Raw genomic sequence first — 24,671 nt, 5'->3', positions numbered from 1 at the left:
ACACCCCAGTTCATTTCCACTGTATAAAATACCATCTAAGGACTTTGAAGTGGCAGGGAAGAAAGATGAGCGAGTATGAATATGACTTCAACTCTGAAACTTTGGGGGGTTTCCTAACATTGTTTTTGGGTATATTTTTGCAAAGTTTATGCTTGTCTTGTGCTTGTTTCTGTGAAAAGTTATCACATTCATGCACAATCACAGTCCAATACATGGGACAGACAACACAGGGTTAAGTGGGGCTTTTGTTTGTCTCACTTGGTTTTGCTTTAAATCCTACTCTTAGTCTGACAGAAGATGAGGAATGAAATCCTGGCCCCAGTAAGTCAATGGTAAAACTCTCATTTTACTTTAATGGACCATGATTTCACCCAAGATCTCTAAGAAAAGCCAAAAACTAACAGATGAAAGCCCACCACCAGAATTAAAATACTCACATGAAAAACCTAAAATTCATCATAATTCACATGCAACTTTCTGGTGGCTGAGGACCCAGCGGTCCCAAATCCCTATTTTTATGGATAATTGGCCTCTGAAATACTTTTAATATTGGCAATTATAAAGGTTAAGATGGAAATCCCCATGTTCAAAAATAAAGCAAAGAAATAAAAAAGGGTTATTTTCATAAATGATTTCGCGCAACATTAGATTAATTCAGTGTAGACAGACAGCTATGAGCATAATGCTTATTGTAATCAGCTACTACAGATACTTCACATTTTAGCTTCCAATACTACAAAATTACATTATTTGCTAATCTTTACCCTGGAAGTCTGCTTTCTGTAACTGGATCCTTCAGCTAAATATCCTCAAGTCAAATATTTTTCAGAACCTATGGAGGTCCAACCAGTTCCTCCCCCACATAGCTATTCCTCTTTCCACTAGGTCATGGAGTTTCCCTCATGATCTATTTTCTTTGTAGAGGGTAGCCATACAGGCATGTTCTACCTGAGAGATCTCTTCCCATCGCTTGAGGTTACCACATACTAGTTACTTTCAGTTGTGATTTCCACTACTGTCTCCTTGTATGCATTTGCCTCTATAGATTCTGCAGTACAAAAATCTAGCTAATTGTTTTCCTAAGGGATACATGTTACTTACAACTGAAATGTAAATTATATAAAAAAAAATGCTAAGACTGTGGTAATACAATGTAATCTAGTTTACCTTTTTCACATAATGTTCATATAATTCTTTGGTAACCTTCCCCCAAAACAAATATTGAAATGATTATTTAAAAAAAAAATCCATGCCAAGAGTGCTTACAATAACAATATTCAGCCATACAGTGGCCAACCACAATTTACATGTGATGCCAGTACAATGAACACCATTTCTTATAGAGAGCTTTTCATCCATAGATTTCAAAGCTCTTTACAAAGGAAAGAAAGTATCATTATAAACAAGAAAGTGGGTTGTTTTTTTTAAATGAAAGATACCTGACCTAATCTGGCAAATTCAAGGCAAATTCATGAGCTGCTGTCAGGTTAAAAATGTTGATCTCTCTGTTACTAAACAATAACTGAAATTATTAGAATTTAAAGTACTTTTTAAAATTTAATTTACTTTTCAGCATTAATGCTGTCTGCTTTTTGCTTTTCAGTCGATGTGATTAAAATATACTAATCAATTTCATGTTTATTGATAGGCATTTTCTTCTGTTTCTGTTAAACACTGCTTTATTTTGGCTGCAAACAATACAGAAAGATAGTTAAACTCTAGCCAAAAAATATTTTAATTGGAATGATCAATGACTAAATCATTGAAAACTTTTGCATCAATAATAGGGTTTTTTAAAAACAATTTGTAAATTATTTTACATTTTAGATGAATACTATGTATGTCCCTTTAAGATGCTAATATTGAATACCAGGCAATTGAAACAGAAGGATAGTACTGACAATTTCCATAATTTACCTTTTCATTTGGTCCCCCAAACTAGTACATTTGTTTCCCCAAGTGAGTTGCCCATACCTGCTGTTTGAGAGCTTCTAGAGATTCAAATTCCAACCTGGCCAGTTTTATCTGGATATCCCGTGGTTTATCAGGAATCACAAACGCCATGACAAACTTCAATGCCAGTAGAATATGCTGGGGAAAAAAACAAATTCAATACTCTGTTATACAGTTTATGGCAAGTAAATAAGAGTAATACAAAAGCGTTCTGCAAATTTTAATTCCAGGATGCCGAAAAATGATTTATTGTTAATTGTGTGAGAAATAGTGATGGCAAACTATGCCACGATTACGCCTGACTTTTCCAGCTCAACAATTATTTATACTTTGCAAATAAACACTTACGTCCATTAGGTTTGTATTTATTATAATTTTTTTATTTTCATTATGTATTGTATCATTCTTCTTATTTATACATTTGTGATTCCTGATTCAAATCAAACTATTCAGATTGATACTGACCTGGTTGGAATTTGAATCTAGGATAAGAACTGTAGTACATAGTGAAAGCATAAGATGTATATGTCACAATAGATTTACATGACATAATACAATGGTAAAATGTGCCAAACAAAAATAAACAACAGAGTTCCTGCCCCAGAAAGAGTATAATCTAAAAGTCCTAGTGTGTGGACTACAAAACAATACAACACAACAGGAGTTTGGATTTTACAGCTGGAATTATACACAGAAGCGGTGAACTGGCCAACATTAATTGGGAGGATATTCTAAATATAAGGAGTGGAAGGAATAGGCCAAATTAGCCATAATTATATAGCAAAGGATTATATAAACACTTAACCCAAGACCAGAAAATTCAAAGTTAAACTTAATCCTCATTCATCACTCCTTGTATTTGACATAAAGATGCAGCACACACATTAATGACTGTTCAAAACAAGTTCCAAGCTATCAAGACAGGTGTTTATTTGGGGGGAGGGGGTACACAGTTGTTTGCATGAGCATCTAAGCCAGAGTCCCTCAACATTTACCTTACTGAGGACTGGATAGCAACTTGCCATGATTCTGATGGCAGCAACTTGGCCGTGATTCAGAAAAGCATCTCTATATAGAGAAACTTAACTTTAAGCACATGCTTAAGTCCCACTGACATCAATGGTTCTTATACACATGCTTTAAATGGTATTTATACACATGTATGCATAACTTTTTTCCTGAATCAGTGCTCTAATTGTCATAAAATGGAAAAGAACACTGACTCTCATTTTTCTGAGAATACAAGTCCAAGAATTAAATGTTCCATCTTGATGCAGTTGGCTGCACAACACAAAACACAATATGCTAAACATCAAGAGTAAAGATATGGGATGGGAAGAGCTAGAAATAAATCACCTGGTATAATGCAACGGACGTAAAGGACAGTGGAGAAATGGAAAGAAATACAAACCCACACAATGGTCATGTGGACTGTGCAGCAATAAACATACTTTAACTATAAACAGGCCAATACTGAAAGAAAAAAGAGGTAAAGGTAATGTTTAAGAGAATACTACCACTGAAACCATCACCATACAAGGCACCGAATTTAGCCGTATGAAGTGGAAATCCATCAACTTCATGAAAAAACTCATATACAGATAGACATCATCTTCCTTTCCAAATGCAAACAGATGGACATCCTACCAAAATGACTGAAGGTAAAAAATCCATTACAATCTACATACCACACAGACTATGCTGAGAGATTGTGCCACACACTCTCAAAGAAACTGCGGAACCACCTGATCAACATCCTATACAGCAAACAGGGAAAGATTAAATATGAGCTCTCAAAACTGGATACTCTCATAAAAAGCCAACCTTCCATACAAACTTCCTCGTGGTTGGACTTTACAAAAACTAGACAAGCCATTTAAAACACACACTTTGCTTCTCTACAAAGGAAAAAGGATACTAAACTATCTAAACTACCACATGCCACAAGGGCCACAACAGTGGTTTCCTTAACTCACCCAATAATATTGTTAATCTATCTAGCTATACTCTTAGCCTGGCAGAAGAGTCTGTCCTATCTCGGGTCCTCTCCTTCTGCCTCTCCACCCCCAAGAACATGATACAGTTCTGTGGTGACCTGGAATCCTACTTTCGATGTCTCTGACTCAAGGAATATTTCCAACACACCTCTGAACAGCACACTAATCCACAGAAACCTTCCAACCAACACTACAAAAAGAAGGATTCTGCATGGACTCCTCCTGAAGGTTGAAACAACAGACTGGACTTCTACATAGAGTGCTTCCACCGATGTGCATGGGCTGAAATTGTGGAAAAGCAGCATCACTTGCTCCATAACCTCAGACGTGCAGAACACAATGCCATCCACAGCCTCAGGAACAACTCTGACATCGTAATAAAAAAGACTGACAAAGAAGGTGCTCTCATCATCATGAATAAGTTGGAATATGAACGAAAGGCTGCTAGGCAGCTCTCTAACACCACATTCTACAGGCCATTACCCTCTGATCCCACTGAGGGTTACCAAAAGAAACTACACCATTTGCTCAAGAAACTCCCTGAAAAAACACAGGAACAAATCTGCACAGACACACCCCTCGACCCCCAACCAGGGGTATTCTATCTGCTACCCAAGATCCATAAACCTGGAAATCCTGGACGCCCCATCATCTCAGGCATCCTGAGAGCTGGATTGTCTGGCTATGTAGACTCTCTCCTCAGGCCCCACGCTACCAGCACTCCTAGCTATCTTCGAGACACCACTGACTTCCTGAGGAAACTACAATCCATTGGTGATCTTCCAGAAAACACCATCCTGGCCACTATGGATGCAGAAGCCCTCTACACCAACATTCCACACAAAGGTGGACTACAAGTCGTCAGGAACAGTATCCCCGATAATGTCACAGCAAACCTGGTGGCTGAACTTTGTCCTCACCCACAACTATTTCACATCTGGGGACAACGCATACCTTGAAGTACCCGCATGGCTCCACAGTATGCCAACATTTTTATGTCTGACTTAAAACAACGCTTCCTCAGCTCTCATCCCCTAACGCCCCTACTCTACTTGTGCTACATTGATGACATCCTCATCACTTGGACCCACAGAAAAGAAGCCCTTGAGGAATTCCACCATGATTTCAACAATTTCCATCCCACTATCAGCCTCAGCCTGGACCAGTCCACACAAGAGATCCACTTCCTGGACACTACAGTGCTAATAAGTGATGGTCACATAAACATTACCCTATACTGGAAACCTACCTGACCACTATACTTACCTACATGCCTCCAGCTTTCATCCAGACCACATCACACGATCCATTGTCTACAGCCAAGCCCTAAGATACAACCGCATTTGCTCCAATCCCTCAGACAGAGACAAACACCTACACGATCTCTATCAAGCGTTCTTAAAACTATAATACCCACCTGCTGAAGTGATAAAACAGACTGACAGAGCCAGAAGAATACCCAGAAGTCACCTACTCCAGGACAGGTCCAACAAAGAAAGTAACAGAATGCCACTAGCCGTAACCTTTAGCCCCCAGCTAAAACCTCTCCAGCACATCATCAAGGATCTACAACCTATCCTGAAGGACGATCCCTCACTCTCACAGATCTTGGGAGACAGGCCAGTCCTCGCTTACAGACAGCCCCCAAACCTGAAGCAAATACTCACCAGAAACCACACACCACACAACAAAAACACTAATCCAGGAACCTATCCTTGCAACAAAGCCCGTTGCCAACTCTGTCCACATATCTACTCAAGGGACACCATCATAGGACCCAATCACATCAGCCACACCATCAGAGGCTCATTCACCTGCACATCTACCAATGTGATATATGCCATCATGTGCCAGCAATGCCCCTCTTCCATGTACATTGGCCAAACCAGACAGTCTCTACACAAAAGAATAAATGGACACAAATCAGATGTCAAGAATTATAACATTTAAAAACCAATTGGAGAACACTTCAACCTCCCTGGTCACTCAATTAGAGACCTAAAAGTCGCAATTCTTCAACAAAAAACTTCAAAAACAGACTCCGGCGAGAAACTGCAGAAACTGGAATTAATTTGCAAACTGAACACCATTAAATTAGGCTTGAATAAAGACTGGGGCCTTGTCTACACTACAAGACTATTTCGAATCAACTTAGTTCGAATTTGTGGATTCGACCTTATGAAGTCGAATTTGTGTATCCATACTAAATACACTAATTCGAATTTCTGAGTCCACATTCACAGAGCCAGCGTCGACTTTGGAAGCGGTGCACTGTGGGAAGCTATCCCACAGTTCCCGCAGTCCCTGCTGCCCATTGGAATGCTGGGTAGAGCCCCCAATGCCTGCTGGGGGGAGAAATGTGTCGAGGGTGGTTTTGGGTAAGTGTCGTCATTGAACCGTCAATCACAACCTCCCTCCCTTCCTCCTTGAAAGCGCCTGCGGGCAATCTGTTCGTGCACTTTTCTGTTCAGTGACAGCGCGGACGCCACAGCACTGCAAGCATGGAGCCCGCTGCGATCATCGCCGTTTTCTCCTCCTCGCACTTTATCGTCCACCTCTTCCACAGTCAGCTGCTGAGAAATTGGGCCACTTTTCAATGGTGCTGCAAGCACTGGGGGACCATAGGGGACGTTTTACAAACATCAACGTCGGGTGGCCGGGCAAGGTTCATGATGCGTGTGTTTTCAGGAACTGTGTGCTGCTCAGACGCCTGCAGGAAGGTAGTTTCTTCCCGGACCACGAAATAACTGTTGTGGATGTGCAGATGCCTATAGTCATCCTCGGGGACCTAGCCTGCCCGCTAATGCACTTGCTCATGAAGCCCTATACAGGCGCCTGGGACAGCGACAAGGAACTCTTCAAATACCAGCGAGCAGCGAGCAGCGTGACCTGTGACTGTTCAGTTTCTTTACAGAGAAGCTGAATCTGCCCCTGTTTCTTTACCCAGTTACTGTTGACTCTCCTCTTCGGTTACATACCCCGTTCACCCCGTTACCCCCACTTCCAGCACACATGTAAAAATAAAATACATGTCCCATTATTACTTAACAAAGGTTTCTTTATTCATGACTTTTCGTGAAAGGGTTGAAACTGGGACGCAGGCTGTGCTGGGTAGGGTGTGCGGTGATGTAAAGACCGCCTCTAAACTCAAGGAATGACAGGCTCCTGCTCCTAGAGCGTTCCGCAGTGCCGGAATGCTTCTTTCAACGGAGCCTGCCATTCCTCTTTATGGAATTCTGTGTGCGGGCGGATATGTGACCTTGTGGTGGAGGAGGACGGATACAGATTCCTCAGCTGCGTGACTCAGCGGTCCAGGACAAGGACCGCTGTATAAGATCTGTAACCGCCCTCCCCTGCTGCAAAGTCACATCTCCCCCGCCCACACAGATCCTGGAAACCACCTCCAAAAACCGACCAGGGTGCCTACTGACTGCACCGTGTGTGTGACCCGCTGCTGATCCTGCCCCCGTGTCTGTACCCTGGGAAAGGTGACTGTCCTATGCAATTAAACACCCCCTTCCCCACGCCCCCCATTCAAACACAGTCTTCTTTGAAAAAACATAACGGAAACAGTAATTAACAGCAAAGCATTTTTATTAATTAAGTACACAGTTAGGGGATGGGACTGGGATTGGGACTACTGTGAGTGTGGAAGTGAAGGACTTCGGCAAAGGTAGGGTATGAGAGCTTTTGGGTACTTGAGCACTGTGCTGTGGTGCAGTGACAGTATTCACGCCCCGGCCGCCTCCTCCTGATTACTTTCGTTGAGGGGGGTATTGGACTTTGTGGCAGGGGAGTGCGGTTGCAGATACACTGCAGGGTGTCTCTGTCCTCCTGCGGTCCTGCAGAACATCCACAAGGCGCCTGAGCGTGTCCATTTGCTCCCTCACTAGTCCAAGCAGCGTTTCAGTCGCCTGCTTGTCTTCCTCACGCCACCTCTCCTCCCGTTCGCTGTGTGAGCGCTGGCACAGAGAGACGGTCTCCTACACTGGCTCTGCTGGTCCGCCTCTGCTAGGTAGCAGCCCATATGTTCCTCGAACATCTTGTCCCTTGTCTTTTCTTTCGCCGCCTAATCTTTGCCAGCCTCTGCAGGGGATGCTGTGGCAGGTCTGGAGACAGTGGAAGCTGTGAGATGGGAAACAGGGAGTGAATTCTTGCAAAGATTCATTTTGGCGAACAATTAACTGAGTCTAGGCTGTCTCTGTGAATTCTGGGTTGAGACCCTGTGCCTGCTGGGGCACAAATCATTTCGCGGTGGATTCTGGGTAAATGTCGCCAGTCATTCCTTCCTCCGGGAAAGCAATGGCAGACAATCATTTCAAGCCCGTTTTCCCAGAATTGCCCTGGCATACGCCATAGCGTGGCAACCATGGACACTGTTTTGCCTTTTGTGTATGTCCCCGTATGTGTACTAGATGCCGCTGACAGAGGCGGGCCAGCAGCGCTACACAGCAGCATGAGTTTGCTTTTGCATGACAGCAGAGATGGTTACCAGCCATATTGTACCATCAACCATACCATAAATTGGTAATAAGATGGTAATAAGATGGGCATGGTTACCTGTCCTTTTGCACTGCACCATTTGCTGCTGTCATAAGTGCCCCTGGCCGAGCAGCCAGGGGCGCAAAAGCAAAAACTGGGAATGACTCCGAGTCAATCCCTCCTTTTTGGTATCTAAAAATAGAATCAGTCCTGCCTAGATTATGGGCAAGTGTACTAGAGAACCACTGTATCATAGAACCAGAGAGCACAGCTGCTCTCTGTCCGATCCTGCATAAATTATGAGCTGTATGCTATTCACAGGGGGTGCTCCTGCAACAACACCACCTGTTCATTCCGTTCTTACCCCAGCCTTCCTGGGCTACCATACCATTGTCCCCCCACTTCTGTGATGAAGTAATAAATAATGCAGGAATAAGACACAGTGACTTGTTTGTGAGAAATGACTGGAAGGAAGCCTCCAGCTGCAATGATAGTCCAGGCAGGACATTAAGGAGTGTGGATGAAGGAGCCCATCATCCCTCTACTAGTCCAGGGGCAATTGAATCTTTTATTTACAATGAAGGGTGGGGGCTGATGGAGCTCAGCCCCCTGTTGCAATGATGAGGATGGTTACCAGCCATATTGTACCATCAGCCATCAAAAATTAGGGACAGGCGCCCTTGATCGACCTTACTGATACTAGTTGGCATGGTTACCAGCCCTTTTGCACTGCCCCATGTGCCAAGAGGCTGATGATGAGGACAGATTTCCATCATTTTGTACCATCAGCCATCCATAGCGTGGGGGGAGCAAGGATGTTGGTGTTGAGTGCTGCACCATCGCGTCTATCTGCAGCATTCAGTAAAGATAGGGTGACATGTAAAAGACTCAACAGAGGATTGTTTTCACTTCTGGTGGTGGGTGTGGTGTGTGCGCAAATTGCCGAACTATGCCCTGACCCACCGCAGAATCTGTGTTTGACCCTAGAAGCATTTGGAGCTCATCCAAGAATGCAAATACTTTTCGGAGACAGCAGGAACTGTGGGATACCTTGCGTCCTCATTCCCCCCTCCCTCCATGAGCGTCCATTATATTCTTTGGCTTTCCGTTACGCTCGTCACGCAGCTGCGTGCTGAGTCTGTGCTATGCCGTGTGTCCGTAGATTTTTTAAAAATACTTTGGACCAGGCGTAACATTACAGTAATTACCCTAATTAGATGCAGGAGTCTCCGAGCGAGATCACCCTGAGGAGGGTCACTGAAGGAGATATAGAGCGCATGCTGCGTGAAAGCTCGCACGACCCAGGGCCCGATGCAGCCGTGCTCGGGGAGGCAGTGCTCCCTGAGTACCTCATGAAAGCCTGGCGCGGAAAACTGTGCTACCACGGAGCACCCAATAAGGCAGCTCTCCCCAGGAACCTCCTGCGGAGGCTTTTCGATTACCTCCAGGAGAGCTTCGTGGAGATCTCCCAGGAGGATTTCTGTTCTATCCCCATATATATAGAGACCTCCTTTTCACATACTTCAGATTCCTGTTATATTAAGAATAAAAGTTTACATGTTTAAAGCACTTACCGACTGCTCCTTCCCCTGATTCAGGGTCCGGGTTAACGGCCGGGGAGGGTTGGTAGGGGATCTCCGTGACGGTGATGAAGAGATCCTGGCTGTCGGGGAAACCAGCGTTGTAAGCGCTGTCGCCTGCCTCGTCCTCCACAAACCCTTCCTCATCTTCCCCGTCCATGAACATCGCCGAGGAACTGTCCGTCGACACTGTCCCATAGTCAGAGTCCACGGTCACTGGTGGGGCAGTGGTTGCAGGCTCCGTAGCGTCCGTTTGCCGCTTTGATTTTTTGGTAGCCTTGTCTGGGGTCCTGGATTTTCACGCGGCGCTGCGTTGCATCCTGGCTGTATCCTCTGTCTCTCATGGCTTTGGAGACCTTCTCGTAGGTCTTCGCATTCCCTGTTTTGGAGCGCAGCTCCGAAAGCACAGTCTCCTCGCCCCACACACCGATCAGATCCAAGAGTTCCCAGTCAGTCCATGCTGGGTCCCTCTTTCTATTCAGAGATTACATGAACTCCTCTGCTGGAGAGCTCTGCAGCGTTGCAGGTGCTGCGGAGCTCGCCCCGATGTCCAGCCAGGACGTCAGATTCAAAGTGCCCAGACAGGAAAATGAATTCAAATTTTCCCGGGTCATTTCCTGTGTGGCTGGTCAGAGAATCAAAGCTCGGACTGCTGTCCAGAGCGTCAACACAGTGGTGCACTGTGGGATAGCTCCCGGAGCTACTAAGTTCGATTAGCATCCACACCTAGCCTAATTCGAGCTAGCCATGTCGAATTTAGCGTTACTCCACCTGCCGGGGTGGAGTACCAAATTCGAACTAAAGAGCCCTCTAGTTCGAATTAAATGGCTTCCTGGTGTGGACGGTTGAGCGGTTAGTTCGAATTAACGCTGCTAAATTCGAATTAAAGTCCTAGTGTAGACCAGGCCTGGGAGTGGATGAGTCATTACACAAAGTAAAAACTATTTCCCCATGCTAATTTTTCCCCTACTGTTACTCACACCTTCTTGTCAACTGTTTGAAATGGGCCATCCTGATTAACACTACAAAAGTTTTTTCCACCTGCTGATAATAGCCCACCTTAACTGATTAGTCTCATTAGAGTTGGTATGTCAACACCCATTTTTTCATGTTCTCTGTGTATATATATCTTCCTCCTGTATTTTTACTGCATGCATCTGATTAAGTGGATTTTAGCCCACGAAAGCTTATGCCCAAATAAATTTGTTCGTCTCTAAGGTGCCACAAGTACTCCTCGTTCTTTTTGTACATACAAAGTTAAAGATTAAGGAAGGAGTTAGCACATCAGCTAAGAGATGGCAAAGAAAATATTTATTTATTTCAACTTGTGCAATCCCACCATCCTTGACAGTAAACACAAGCAATTCAATCCTTAATACCACATTACAAAAATTTCTACTTTGACATCATGTCAACACTGAAACACTCCCTAAATGCACAAATTTTTCCCCTTTTCCCACTCAACATGGCAGAATCTATTCCTGAGAAAGCCTAAGTAAACACATAGGTCTGCTGACAGAGGAGGTAGATATTGGTAAATATATCATTTTTTTTCCTAACAAGTTTACAAAGAAAAATGAGGGACAATGCCAGATGAATTCCTTCCAGGGAAAGATGAAATATTAAAGGAGGATAGGATCAGCTAGAACAAGAATTAAGAGAGACAATACTCTAGAGTGGGATAAAATCTATCCGAGTACTCAGATGTGACAAGAGATACATGGGGAACATTCAGCTTACAGTTATATCTAAAACCTTTTTTTGAATACAGGAGAGTTATCAGGGAAGATGCAGAGAAATTACAGACTTAAAATCTTAATAGCAGTAATAGGAAACACACTTGAAAAAAACAGGGATCAAACATAATACAGTAAAAGCTGTATTATCTGGCCCTGTACCAACTGGAAAGCTCTCTAAACCAGTATTTCTAATCTTCCTAGAAAATCCGGTTTATAGTGCAGTTGGTGTGGGGCCAGCAGGCTCCCTATCTAGCTCCGTGTGGCTCCCCAGAAGCAGTGACATTTTCCTGATACTTGTAGGTAGAGGAATGGCCATGAGGGGTTCGGAGTGTGGGAGGGGATGTGGGGTGTGAACTCTGGGAGGGAGTTTAGGTATAGGAGGGGGTGTGGGCCTGGGGATTGGGGTGTGGGGAGGGGTGTGGGGCATGGGCACTGGGAGGGACTTTGCGAGTGGGCTCAGGGCACGGGGTGTAGGAAAGGGTGTGGGATGCCGGATCCAGGTGGCGCTCACCTCCGGCGGCTCCCCGCAAGCGGTGAATTGTCCCTGCTGCTCCTAGGTGGAGGTGAGGCAGGTGGCTCTGCGCGCTGCCTCCGCCTGAAGGTGCTGCTCCCTGCAGCTCCCATTGGCCATGGTTCCTGGCCAATGGGAGCTGCGGAATCAGCGCTTGGGGCTAGGCTAGGAGAGCTGTCTGTTATGCCTCCGCCTAGGAGCAGCAGGGACAGTTTGCCGCTTGCAGGGAGCCCCCAGAGGTGAGCCCCCCCCCAAATCCTGCACCCCTCCTGCGGCTCAACCCCCTGCCCGAGCCCCCTCCCACACCCAAACTCCCTCCCTCTTAGTTAATGGGAATTTTTCACTTACTGCCCCCCCCCATTCCCCCAACATGCTGTATAAAAAAGCTTTTACTGTATGTAATAATTTAGCTAACAGCATTGGGCTAAATTCTGTTCTCAGTTATACTGGTGTAACCTGGAGAAATTGAGTGCCAAGTTACAAAGATCATACCTAAATTTGATCACCATATTTTTAAATACAAAAAAATGTATCAGCAGATGAATCTTTTAATAAATGTAATTGGGTTTATAGTCTAAAAATTTCACAAATGCAATTTTACAAGAACCTTTATAATTCATACCTGAGGAAAAAAGTTATTCCTCAAAACTGGAAGACTAAGTACTACTAATTGACGTATTATCTATTTTATATGATATAATATAAAACATATGAGCTTGATAGCACAGTATGCATAGTAGTTTGTGTTTAGATACTATATATGTCTTTTTTCATTTATGGATGACCATTGAGATCATCTAGTATGACCTCCTGTATAACACAGGCCACAGAATTTAGTAGCATTTTTCTTTCCCCTTAAAAACAAACAAACGAACAAAAATAGTGAGAGTCTACAGCAGTGATTCTTAACCTTCACCCCTTTGGGTCTCAAAATATGTTCTCGCACCCCTTATCAAAAATCAAAATATCATCTCACACCCCTTATAAAAATCGTTGAAGTAGGCCAGTTCTTTAAACCTAGATGTATTTTTTGTTTGTATATTACAGTAATCATTAATAAATACATAGGTTTGATGAAACAAAGTAGCTGTACTTACGTGCCTGTGCTTAATTTGTGTTTTCAATGATTTCCCTTCTAAAAAAATCTGGCATGTCTTGCACCCCCAGGGGGTGCGGGCACCCCAGGTTAAGAACCACTGGTCTAGAGGACAAGATTATTATATCAATTTCCCAATCTCAGGAAATGAGTCACCGTGGAGGACTATTTTTTGAGGGTACAGGGAGATTGGGGTAGAGGAAAGTAGTGGAAGACGAAAAGCTCCACAGCCATGGATTTTCTGCCATCATCACTCCACACATGGTCTAAGCAACCTTCTTCCACAGCTACAGATAAAGCAGCAGGTGGTTCCTTCAACTTACATGTTTAGAGTCAGGTTCATGGCACTTATGCAGCCAGCCCAAACTACCAGAGGATGTTTCACACCATGAGCAGCAAGTAGTCATAGATTCACAGATTTTAAGGATCGAAAGGACATCTATAAACATCTTGTCAGTCATCCTGCATAACACAGGCCAAAAACCCCTCACCCAGTAATTTCTGTATCAAACCCATAATGTCTCTTTGAGCTATAGCATATCTTTTAGAAATACATTCAGTCTTGATTTAAAGACTTTAAGTGATGAAGACGTCATCATATCCCTATGTAAGTTGTTCCAATGGTCAATTACCCTCACTATTAAAAATTTGTACCTTATTTCTACTCTGAATTTGTCTGGCTTCATCTTCCAGTCACTGGATAACATATTTTACAGCTAGATCAAAGAACCAGCTCCTACCAGAAATTTCTTCCCCAGATAAGTACTTATAGACCATTATCAAGTTACCTCTTAACCTTCCCCTGGATAAACTACATAGATTGAGCTTCATTAGTCTTTCACTATAAGGCATTTTTCTAGAACTTGACTAATTCTTTTAGCTCTTTTCTGAACCCTTTCCAGTTTGTCAACATCCTTTTTGAAGTGTGGACATCAGAACAGGACATGATATTCCAGCAATGGGCTCACTAATGCCACATGCACAGGTAATCTCTACTTCCACTCAATATGTCCTGCTTATACATCCAAGGACCGTATTCACCTTCATAGCCACTGCATCACACCGAGAGCTCATGATTAAATGGTTATTTACCATGAGCCCTAAGTCCTATTCAGAGTCACTGCTCTCCAGGAGACAGTCCCCCATCTTCTAAGTGTGACTTATATTCTTTGTTCCTAGATGTATGACTTCGCATTTGGATGTATTAAAATGCATGTTGTTCAAGTGTATTGCTTTCGGGGGGGGGGGGGGACAGAAAAGTGGGAGCAACCTAGAAGGCAAAAGGGTGAACAAGAAAAAAAGAGAAAGAAAAGGTTATTAGAAAAAGAACTCATGGAACTAGGGGACACTGATGGATGCAGGCAGGGGATTCATTTGCAAGTATTACAATTTCAGTAAAAAAGTTTGGGCACCAGCAGGGCTAACGTTTGAGTGCCTGAATCCAATTACTGTAGGCCCCCTCCAAGGGGTAACCTAGATACATGAAAAAGATAACTATTTTTCATTGTAGAAAAGTAAACTTCTAGCCATTTCCTTGTGAACAGTCTTGAAAACCTAAACCACCAGCAGCTAACTACACTTCTACAGCATGAAGCTGAAAGGTAACCTAAATTTCCTCCCTCAGAGTCTGCACACTTTTTATGTAAATATGTCAATTAAGTTTGAGGGGCAGCCAAAGACTAATCTCATAGTGATTTGATGAGGGAGGATAGGAATTGATTAGTGGGCTTTATAGACTCAGACTTTATGGTCAGAAGGGACCATCATCTAGTCTGACCTCCTGTACATTGCAGACCACAGAACCTCACCCACCTACTCCTGAACCAGACCCTAACCTCTGTCTGAGTTACTGAAGTCCTCAAATTATGGTTTAAAGTTACAGTTCAAGTTACAGAGAATTCACCATTTACACTTTAAGCCTCAAAGTGACCCATGTCCCATGTTGCGGAGAAAGGTGAAAACCCCACAGAGTCTCTGCCAATTTGATCCGGGGGGGAATTTCTTCTTGACCCCAAATATGTCCATCAGTTAGACCCTGAGCATGTGGGCAAAACCCACTAGCCAGACACCTGGGAAAAAAATTTCCATAGTAACTCAGAGCCCTCCCCATCTAGTGTCCCGTCTCCAGTCATTGGGGACTTTTGCTACTGGCAGTCGCGGATGGGCCACATGCCATCATATAGGGAGTCCCATTATACCATCCTGTCCATAAACTTACCAAATTCAGTCTTGAAGCCACCTAGGGTTTTTGCCTCCACTGCTCCCCTTTTTTATTTTGGTTTGGGTTTGTTTGTTTTTCTAGGAAGTGGAGAGAACAGATTGGAAAAGGGAAAAAAAATAAAAATAATAATAATAAAAAAAATTTGCAGACCTGCTCAAAAATTCTAAAGCCAGCTCTGAAAACCACTAAGTAATTGTATTTACTTTTAACATTTGAACAGTTAGATTTTTGTACCAGCCAAAAAAACCCTGTACTTAAACAAAATGCTAATTTATCAAGAGCTTAGTCTCCATTCTTACTCCATTTGTGACCTCTTAAAAACAGGAAGTTTTATTGTTTGTAAACTGTGTAGAATTAAGTGAGAGGTATTTATGATGTGGGTTACTGTCCTTTAAAAACTATTTTAAAAAGAAACAGAAAAGTTTGTGAGCTTAGTTAAAATGTCTTGGACTTTAAGATGGTAAAATCAAGTGCAATTCCACCCTAGAGAACCTAGTGAAAATGTTTTAAAACATTAAATACTACCAAAAACAATTTTAGGAGCTACAGCTCCACTTATAACACCTTCCCCCAAAATAAATCCACATTGGTTACTGTTGAGCCTATTCATTCCTCCTACTGCATTCTTCCCACTTCCTAATACACAATTCAGAAACAACATTAGTAAAAAATATGGGAAAATATTTGAAAAATCTAATCAAAATCCACCACTGTGAGTAGGTTTGAGCCAAGACAACATTGTAAAAGAAAGTGTATCTAATTTCAAAATCTAATCCTTGAACAGAACTGCAGTTGACTCAGGAAGACCAAAGAACTGTTCTAGAAATTTTCAGAAGAGTAAAAAGAAATAGGATGCAGTATTCGTTTTATAAAAAGAACAGGAGTACTTGTGGCACCTTAGAGACTAACAAATTTATTTGAGCATAAGCTTTCGTGGACTACAGCCACTCCTGTTCACACTAACACAGCTGCTACTCTGAAACCTATTCATTTTATAGTCCATTTTCATTTTAGCATTCCTTAAACAAAACTAGTATAATTTTACAAATCTGACTCAATTTACATCCACTTTCAGAAAAACTATCCCAAAAATATGGTAATAGGTCACAGCTATAACACAGCAAAACTCTTCTTAGCAGTTTACAATGATAAAATTAAAACAAACAAGGGATCTAAATCTATCACAAATAATGAAACAAAACAAGAAGAGAAAATGTATACTCTGATGAAAATCTGCTACAGAACTAGGCAGAGTTATAGTAACCTCTTTAAAGCATTTATTTAAGTAGCGTCCTAATAATCAAAATTGTTTACAAATTAAAAAATTACAAAACCAAACTGTTATTTTAAAATGAAACTATTAAAATAAGTTGTTGTTTTCAAAAACATATCCCACATAACGATTACAGGGTGAGTGTGTCTTTGTATGAAAAAAACAGGATAATAGTAACACAAGCTGTATACTCCCTAGTGCCAACAGTGAAGTACTCTCCTACTCTGCCATCTGCCAAGCGGGTGAGGAGAGAAATGTCAATGTGTCTCTCACCCTTGATAATTGCAGCACTATCAAACTCTTTGTGGTCTCGTGCCAGGTGCTCAGAGAGCTAATGGAACTGTTCTACTCTGCAAAATCTAGTGGCATGAACTACAAAGGCAGCTGTGTTTTGCAGCAGTGTCCCCCCACCCTTGTCTCTTCTAAAACAGGAAATGCAAATTAGGGCTGAATTCTTGGCATTTTAAACAGCTAATTTAATTTCTACCGTGGTATGACTGCAGTAATGCTGCATTCCAGTCAGAGTCTAGCCACCACTGAACAAAGAAATATATGCAAAAGCAGCCTTTTCTGATAGATTACATGACAAATCCCAATCTGGAAAGAGTTTAATGAAGTTTTACATCGAAAATTTGTCCCAGAATGTACCTGTTTATCAATAAATTCCATTAAAATCAGACCTCCAGAACCAGTATGTGTGATAGAACAAGGCATTCATTGGTTATACATTAACTGGGAACCCTACACAAGATTCCACCCATAAGGTTAGGTGACTTCAAGGTATTTCTCCCATGAATGTTCAATACTGCGGTATACAGAACATCTTTGAGTGTGTTAATGAATGCACCAGAATATGATCATTTTACTGTCAAAGTACAGAATATGTGGTAAATATAAGGAAGTCATGTGATCACCTACTGTTGCTGTGTTAAACTCAACTAAAATCAGGGCTAAGAACTGATACAGACCAGAGAATAAATTAATCTCTTTCTGTGGCTTTAAAAATCTAATGACTGGACTCCAAGTTCTCTTAACTATACTAGATAAGGCTGATATTTTGAAATGCCAGCAAAAAGTTTAAAATAATTTAAAAAAGTATTTGTGCTTAAAAAAAGAAATCCAATTAAAGGTACAATACAAGCAAAGATTTAATTTACAAACTCCAGAAGTTGGATTACATTTAATTGCTTGAGTAGACAGCAATAAAAGAAATTTATTAGAAAACATTTTTTGTAACGCATAAAAAGAAAGCATGACTAACCTTTTCTTCCTGCTTTTAAACTAAACTACATTAATTAAAGAGTTTTGCTAATTGAGTAGAATTATCACAGCTGAAGGACTCTAATAATAGGGGACTGTCTTCCGCTTCAGTGATAAATGCTGCTTTTAAAACCTCACATCCCCATACGTTATTAGAGAATCTTTTTATAAAATGTGAACTGAATCTGCTTTGGTAAAACCGCATGTTCCTCCTTTCAGAACTGCAGCTTATGCAGGAGAAGTTACTTGCCTAATGCAGTAACTGTAGTTCTTTGAGATGCGTTCCCCTATGGGTGCTCCGCTTCAGGTGTGCATGGGCCCCAGGCGCCTTTGATCAGAGATTTTTGGTAGTCAGTGTCCATTAGGCCTGTGCATTTGCTCTATACAGCTAGTGTCCTGCACCAAAGCTATATAGGACTGCTTGAGCATACCAACCTCAGTCCCTTCTCCACTGCAAAGTCCCATATAGGAAACTCTAAAGCAGAGGGGAAGGAGGGCAGGTAGAGAAACACCCATAGGTGGACACATCTCAATGAGCTAGTTATTGCACAGAGTGAATAAGCTCTCCTCCTTCTTCAAGCACTGTCCCTAGAGGTGCTCCACTCATCAGTGGGAAGGGGTGTTGGAGACGAGTCTAATACTTTAGATCAGAGGTTCTCAAACTGTGGATTGGGACCCCAAAGTGGGTTGCAACTCTCTTTTAATGGGGTTGCCAGGGCTGGCATTAGACTTGCTGGGGCCCGGGGCTGAAGCTGAAGCTCCCCCCTCAGGGCCAAAGCCAAAGGCCTCGGGCTTCAGCCCTGGGTGGCAGGGCTCAAGTTACAGACCCTCTGCCTGGGGCTGAATCCCTTGGGTTTGGGCTTTGGCCCCCTCCCATCCGGGGCAGCAGGACTTGGGAGGGCTCAGGCTTTGGTCCCCTCTCCTGGGGTCCTGTAGTAATTTTTGTTGTCAGAAGGGAGTTGTGGTGCAATGAAGTTTGAGAACTCCTGCTTTAGATAATACTGCAGAGCCAAACACAGCATCCAAAGCTGTATTATTGATTACTGCAAAATGCTTTGGGTAAGCATGTATAGAGATCCAAGCTGCAGATCTCAGTGATGGAAAAATTCTTGAAAAAAGCCACTGAGGCAGAGACAGACCTTGTAGAATGGGATAATATCCTAGGAGAAGTTTGAATATCATTAGATGCATAACAAGAAACCACACATCCTGATATCCACCTACAGAGTATTTGGTTGGAAACTGTAGATCTCTTACATCTGTCAGCAATTGATCCTAAAAGTCTGTGAGATTTTCTAAATGAATTACGGGTAAGTTATGTCTAGGTAAAAGGCTAATACCGTGTTGACATTGAGTGTGTGCAGTGCAGCATCCTTTTTAATCAAATGTGACTTACGGAAGAAAACTGGGATGTTAATGACCTGGTTAATATGAAATTCAGTTGAAACCTTAGGTAAGAATTTGGGGTGTGGTAGTACTAAAACCTTATCTTTGAAAAATATCATGAAAGGGGTGTGTGCCTTAAAGGTCCCTATCTCTTCAACAATTAGAGTAGATGTAATAGCTACCAAAAACGCCACCTTCGCTGATGCATTTAGTAGAGAAAGTGTCACCCTTGGTTCAAAGGGAGGTCTCATAAATAGGGTCCTACCAAATTCACAATCCATTTTGGTCAATTTCACAGTCATAGGATTTTAAATATCATCAATTTCACTGTTTCAGATGTTTATATCTGAAATTTCATGGTGTTACAGACCCAAAAGAGGGTTGGGGGGGTTGCAAGGCTACTATGGGGGGGTGTCACACTATTGCCACCCTTATTTCTGCGCTGCTGCTGACAAAGGCACTGCCTTCTGAGTTGGGCAGCATTGAGAGCAGCGCAGATGTGAGGGTCTCATGATATGGGGGAGCATAATCACTTTGGGGGGGCAGGGCCAGCGTTACAGGTGGGCAATTGCCCAGGGCCCTGTGGTCAGGGAGGTGCTGTAGTCTTCCCCTGCCCCCACAGACAGCCCAAGGCCCCTTTAATCCACAAGCACTGGGTCCAGAGCCAGGGAGGGGCAAGGCTGGGGGGCAAGGGTGCTGGAACCTTTGTAGTAGTGTGTGGGTGGAACTGGGGGAGGCCAGGGGCCATGCCTCCCAACTTTTTAACATGGGCATATTTTGGGGTGGCAGGGGGTGACATTGTCCTCCCAAACTGCAAGCCTCTGGCAGGCACGGAGCAGTGCTGGCAGGGGCTGCGCTTCGCAGCAGAGGAGCTGATAATGATGATCCGTTTCCCTGCCTCGAAGCACATCCCCTGTTGGCGCTGCTCCATGCTTGCCTGAGGCTTGCAGTTTGGGGGGACAACACTGCCCCCTGCCACCCCAAACTATGCCCACGTTAAAAACTGAGGGAGCATGGTTCCTGGCCCTCCTGGTTCCGGCACCACTGGCTGGGAGCGCCCCAGCTGAGGGCTCCTACCATATGCAATTGAGAATCCAAGGGTCTAGCTCCCATTCAAAATCTTGTGAGAAACATCTGCTGAGAGCATCTGATATGATGTTCTGATTGCCAGGAAGGTACACTGAAGATAGGTGAATACGACTGTATGCACCAATTCCATAGTCTTATAGCTTTGTCACACAGGGAAGATGGTCTCGTTCCTCCTTACTGATTGATATAAAACATGTGGGCCACATTGTCCATCGTGATCTTGATACACCTGCCTCTGTTCAATGGCATAAAATGGAGCCAAGTATTTCTCACTGCTCTGAGCTCCAGTATGTTGATGTGTAGGGTGGTCTTGTGGGGTGACCACCTGCCCTGAACAATATGAGTAACCAGGTGAGCTCCTCATCCACACACAGATGAGGATCTGTTGTTATTAGATAATAAGTCTAAATAATATGAATGGCCAATGGACTGGACTCTATGACTCAAATGGTCCCTTCCAGTCCTATGTTCTTATTCATAAGCTATACCAGCAAAAGCATTTTTTTTAAAACATTTTTTTGCCAATATAAGCTGTGGTCTACATTAGGAAGATTTGCTGGTATGGACATAACTAGAGTGGCAAGCATTTTGAAGCGTAGACCAGGACTCAGTCTCCAAGGTTGTCAATCTGGTAATTTTTACAAGTACTAAATTTACTTTGAATAGCTATGACTAGTACAACTAAATCAATTCCAGCCCAGCACTCTTGAGTAACTGCATCGTAACAAACCCGTGTGCATGAGTGATGAAATAAAAATAGTTTTGAGAACTGGTTATGTTCCTGGTTTACATTTCCAGGAAGTTATTGTAAAAACAGAGAAGTTATTTTTTTAAATGAAAAACAAACACTTCAACATCAGCCTTGTAAATGAGAGAATCTTGTCTGCACTCACTTCCTGTTATCAAAAATTTCTAAAACTGACTATTAGAAAGGAAACAAAACAAGATAACACTTTTTCTGCAACTTTGTCCTAAATTTAGAAATCATTCAGAAACATTTCGTTCATATAAAGGTTTAACAGACTCCATCTGGAGATTTATATTTAAATGAAAATGCATTCCACCAAATGCATTTCAGTACGGTCCAAAGCATGGATAATCTGACCAATACAATTGTGAAAAGATTATTGCTTTTTTTTAATGTTACATCATGCATACTGTTACTGGGATGGGATAGTTCAAAAAACAGCCCATACTCTAAAAAATACAAAGTATTGTAAATAATTAATCAATTGACAAATGTTTAAATCAAAGTTATTGTACATTATAGTCAATCGTCCATGAATTAGAGGAAGAATATGGATTTATTAATATTAAAAAAATCAGTGATCTATGATTTGCTCCTAGAGCTATCATTGAGAAACTACCCATATCTGGCCTGATCTTCCACCATTGAAGTCGATGTGAATTTTGCCACTAATTTCCTTTGATGCATCATAAAATTTGTAAGACCCTACTTTTCCAGGATTTATACATTTGTTTTTTTAAAAACAGAATCACAGACGTGCAGAGCTGGAAGGGACCGCAAGAGGTCATCTAGTCCATCCCCCTGCTCTGAGGCAGGACCAAGTATACTTGGACCATTGTGACTGATGTTTATTGAACCTGTTTTTAAAAACCTCCAATGACGAGGATTCCACAACCTTCTTTGGTAACTTGTTCCAGCACCTAACTATCTTTATAGTTAGAAACATAAATCTTCCTTCGTGCAGATTAAGCCCATTATTTCTTTTCTTGCCTTCAGAGGGACATGGCGAACAATTGATCACCATCATCTTTGTAACAGCCATGAACATATTTGAAGGCTGTTACCAGGTCCCCCTTCAGTCTTCTTTTCTCAAGATTAACATGCCTTATTTTTAATCATTCCTCATAGGTCATGTTTTCTAAACCTTTTATCATTTTTGTTGCTCTCCTCTAGACTCTCGCCAATTTGTCCACACCGTTCTGAAAGTGTGGTGCCCCAAACAGGACAATTCTCCTGCTGAAGCCTCACCAGTGCCAAACAGAGCAGAACAATGACTTCCGCTTTGCACTGGAGTTTTTCATGCTTATTTTCTGCATCAAGATACATCTTTTCAAGATTCTGGTGGAATTCCTTTGGTGCATTTTTGAGATATCAGAATATGCAACAAAAGAAAACAGGTTGTTGGTGGAAGAGGGGATGGACTTGGGAGGCTGGCAGCTTGCTTGTTTGTTTTGATTTAACCAGCCCAGGTATTTTTCCCCCATCCCTTTTTTCATGCTCTGATAACTGAGAAGTGGCTTTTAAAATCATTAGTAACTGACATATTTGTAAAAGTTTTAATAATAATGAAATTATAAATATTAGAAAAATCACATACTGCACTGAATGTATTTGGTACTTTTTAATACTGTATCAGCCTGCAATGCTCAAGATCCACACATAGGAACAGTGTTATTTTCTTGAAATTATGTTATCCTTAGCTGCCGTGGACTTGCCGGGCATCCTCCCGCTCAATCATTCCTCTCCTTAATTCCTCCATACAAAGTTCATTTTAATATGCTATTTAACAATAACATGATCAATTCAAACTTTGAACATTGTTGGGAACACAACCCAATTTTTGACATCTTTGTGCTTTCATTTTAAAAAATCAAATGCCACAGAATACCTTTGTGAAACACCATGATTTAATTTTACACACACAGAAGTCAAAACATTCAGAAAGTTGCGTTTTCCACAGCAATAGTAATTTGGTAACTGTTAAGGCCTGAAAGTTAACGTCGTATATGGTACAACAATACAAAACACTATATATATGCTTAAAGAAGCCAAGTTATAGTTGTGACAACTGAATTCCCTGACTCAGAACATTTTTATATTATACTTCCAGTTACCTGGAACATCTAAAACAGGGACAGCAAACTTTGATTCACTTTGGATAGAAACAAAGAAACAAAATAAAAAATGGCAGTTAACAAGAAGGTGAATTCCATGATTATAAATAGCAATTTATTACACTTGCTCTCTTCACCCACTCAGATTGCCCTCTTTGGATCTATCAACAGAAACCTGACATTGAACAAAGTCCTAGAAACACCTGCAGAAGCTTATAAAGAGAAGGACCCCAATATCAACATCTGGTATGCAGGTTTATAATTAATTGCAAACCAGCAATGAAGTTACTCACAGGTATATACACTCAAAATCAAAAAATACTATTTTGCAATTCAACATATTCATTATATTGCCAAAAATATGCCATACTACAGTACATTTGTTAAATAACTGTTCTCTTAAGCACTCTAAAATACATGAAATACACACAAGAACTTTAGCAATACTTTAATACCATATTATTTTCTTCACTTTGATTCAGAGTACGGCCAATTTAAAACACACAAGAACAAAGCACAGTAGGTGTATATTTTTCATCCTTGAAGCTTCTCAGTATTTGTTAATAGTAAATCTTGCAGCACAGCAGTCATAACACAGTTTGATAATGCACCCAACAGTATATTGCCATTCTATAATCCTGAAATGTTTTGGCACAATCCTTATCTCAATTTATGGATGGTGTTTAATAGGAACCAGGATATGGGTTGCCAAAAGCCAAATTAGCTAATGCTGAATCTAAAGAAGAATAAAGCTTTGATCATGCTCAGAAATAAATTCTAAGTGAAAAGTGGACAGAAAGATGCCCATGCAATTGAATTTGACACAGTGATTAATACCATGGCTCACAAAGTGCCTCTTAGCTGATTGCTAACATTATATATCGGATCCTATCCTGACAGGTATTGTTTATTTTTGAAATGCCCTAATGCTCCACATCAGAAAAAAATGCTTATTGTAGCCTATTAATCTATAACATTTACACTTCCTTCTCCCTCAAACCACACGCCTTGCAATAAGAAAAAAGTATATAAAAGGTGGAGGTAAACTACAGTATACTTCATTGTAGTTATCTACTATAAGGAATTCAGTTTGTCCAGATTCAGAAATTTAATCTGACTGGGTGACTCAGGGGATTAGCAAATGGGTTATAAAGCTCTTTATCTCTATTTCAGTAGCTTGAAACTGATACAAGTAGTAAACAAAAGTTGTCTTCTAATGCAG

General features: G+C 41.8%; 1 protein-coding gene across 3 annotated transcripts in view; it reads right to left on the bottom strand.

Annotated features, from left to right (window-relative positions):
• Positions 1-24,671, bottom strand: part of ANO10 (anoctamin 10) — a 240,049-nt gene that overhangs the window by 68,317 nt on the left and 147,061 nt on the right. For 2 of the 3 annotated variants that reach the window (XM_039527911.1, XM_039527913.1), the window contains exon 12: positions 1,975-2,091. In XM_039527911.1, the coding sequence (XP_039383845.1) occupies positions 1,975-2,091 (117 nt within the window). Of the gene's footprint in view, positions 1-1,586; positions 1,689-1,974; positions 2,092-24,671 lie in introns of those variants that run through there. The other variant, XM_039527912.1, reaches the window with a different exon arrangement.

This window comes from Mauremys reevesii, linkage group 2, assembly GCF_016161935.1.
Source record: "Mauremys reevesii isolate NIE-2019 linkage group 2, ASM1616193v1, whole genome shotgun sequence".
In the NCBI taxonomy this organism is placed as follows: Eukaryota; Metazoa; Chordata; order Testudines; family Geoemydidae; genus Mauremys; species Mauremys reevesii.
This window is presented reverse-complemented; position numbering and strand designations above follow the sequence as displayed.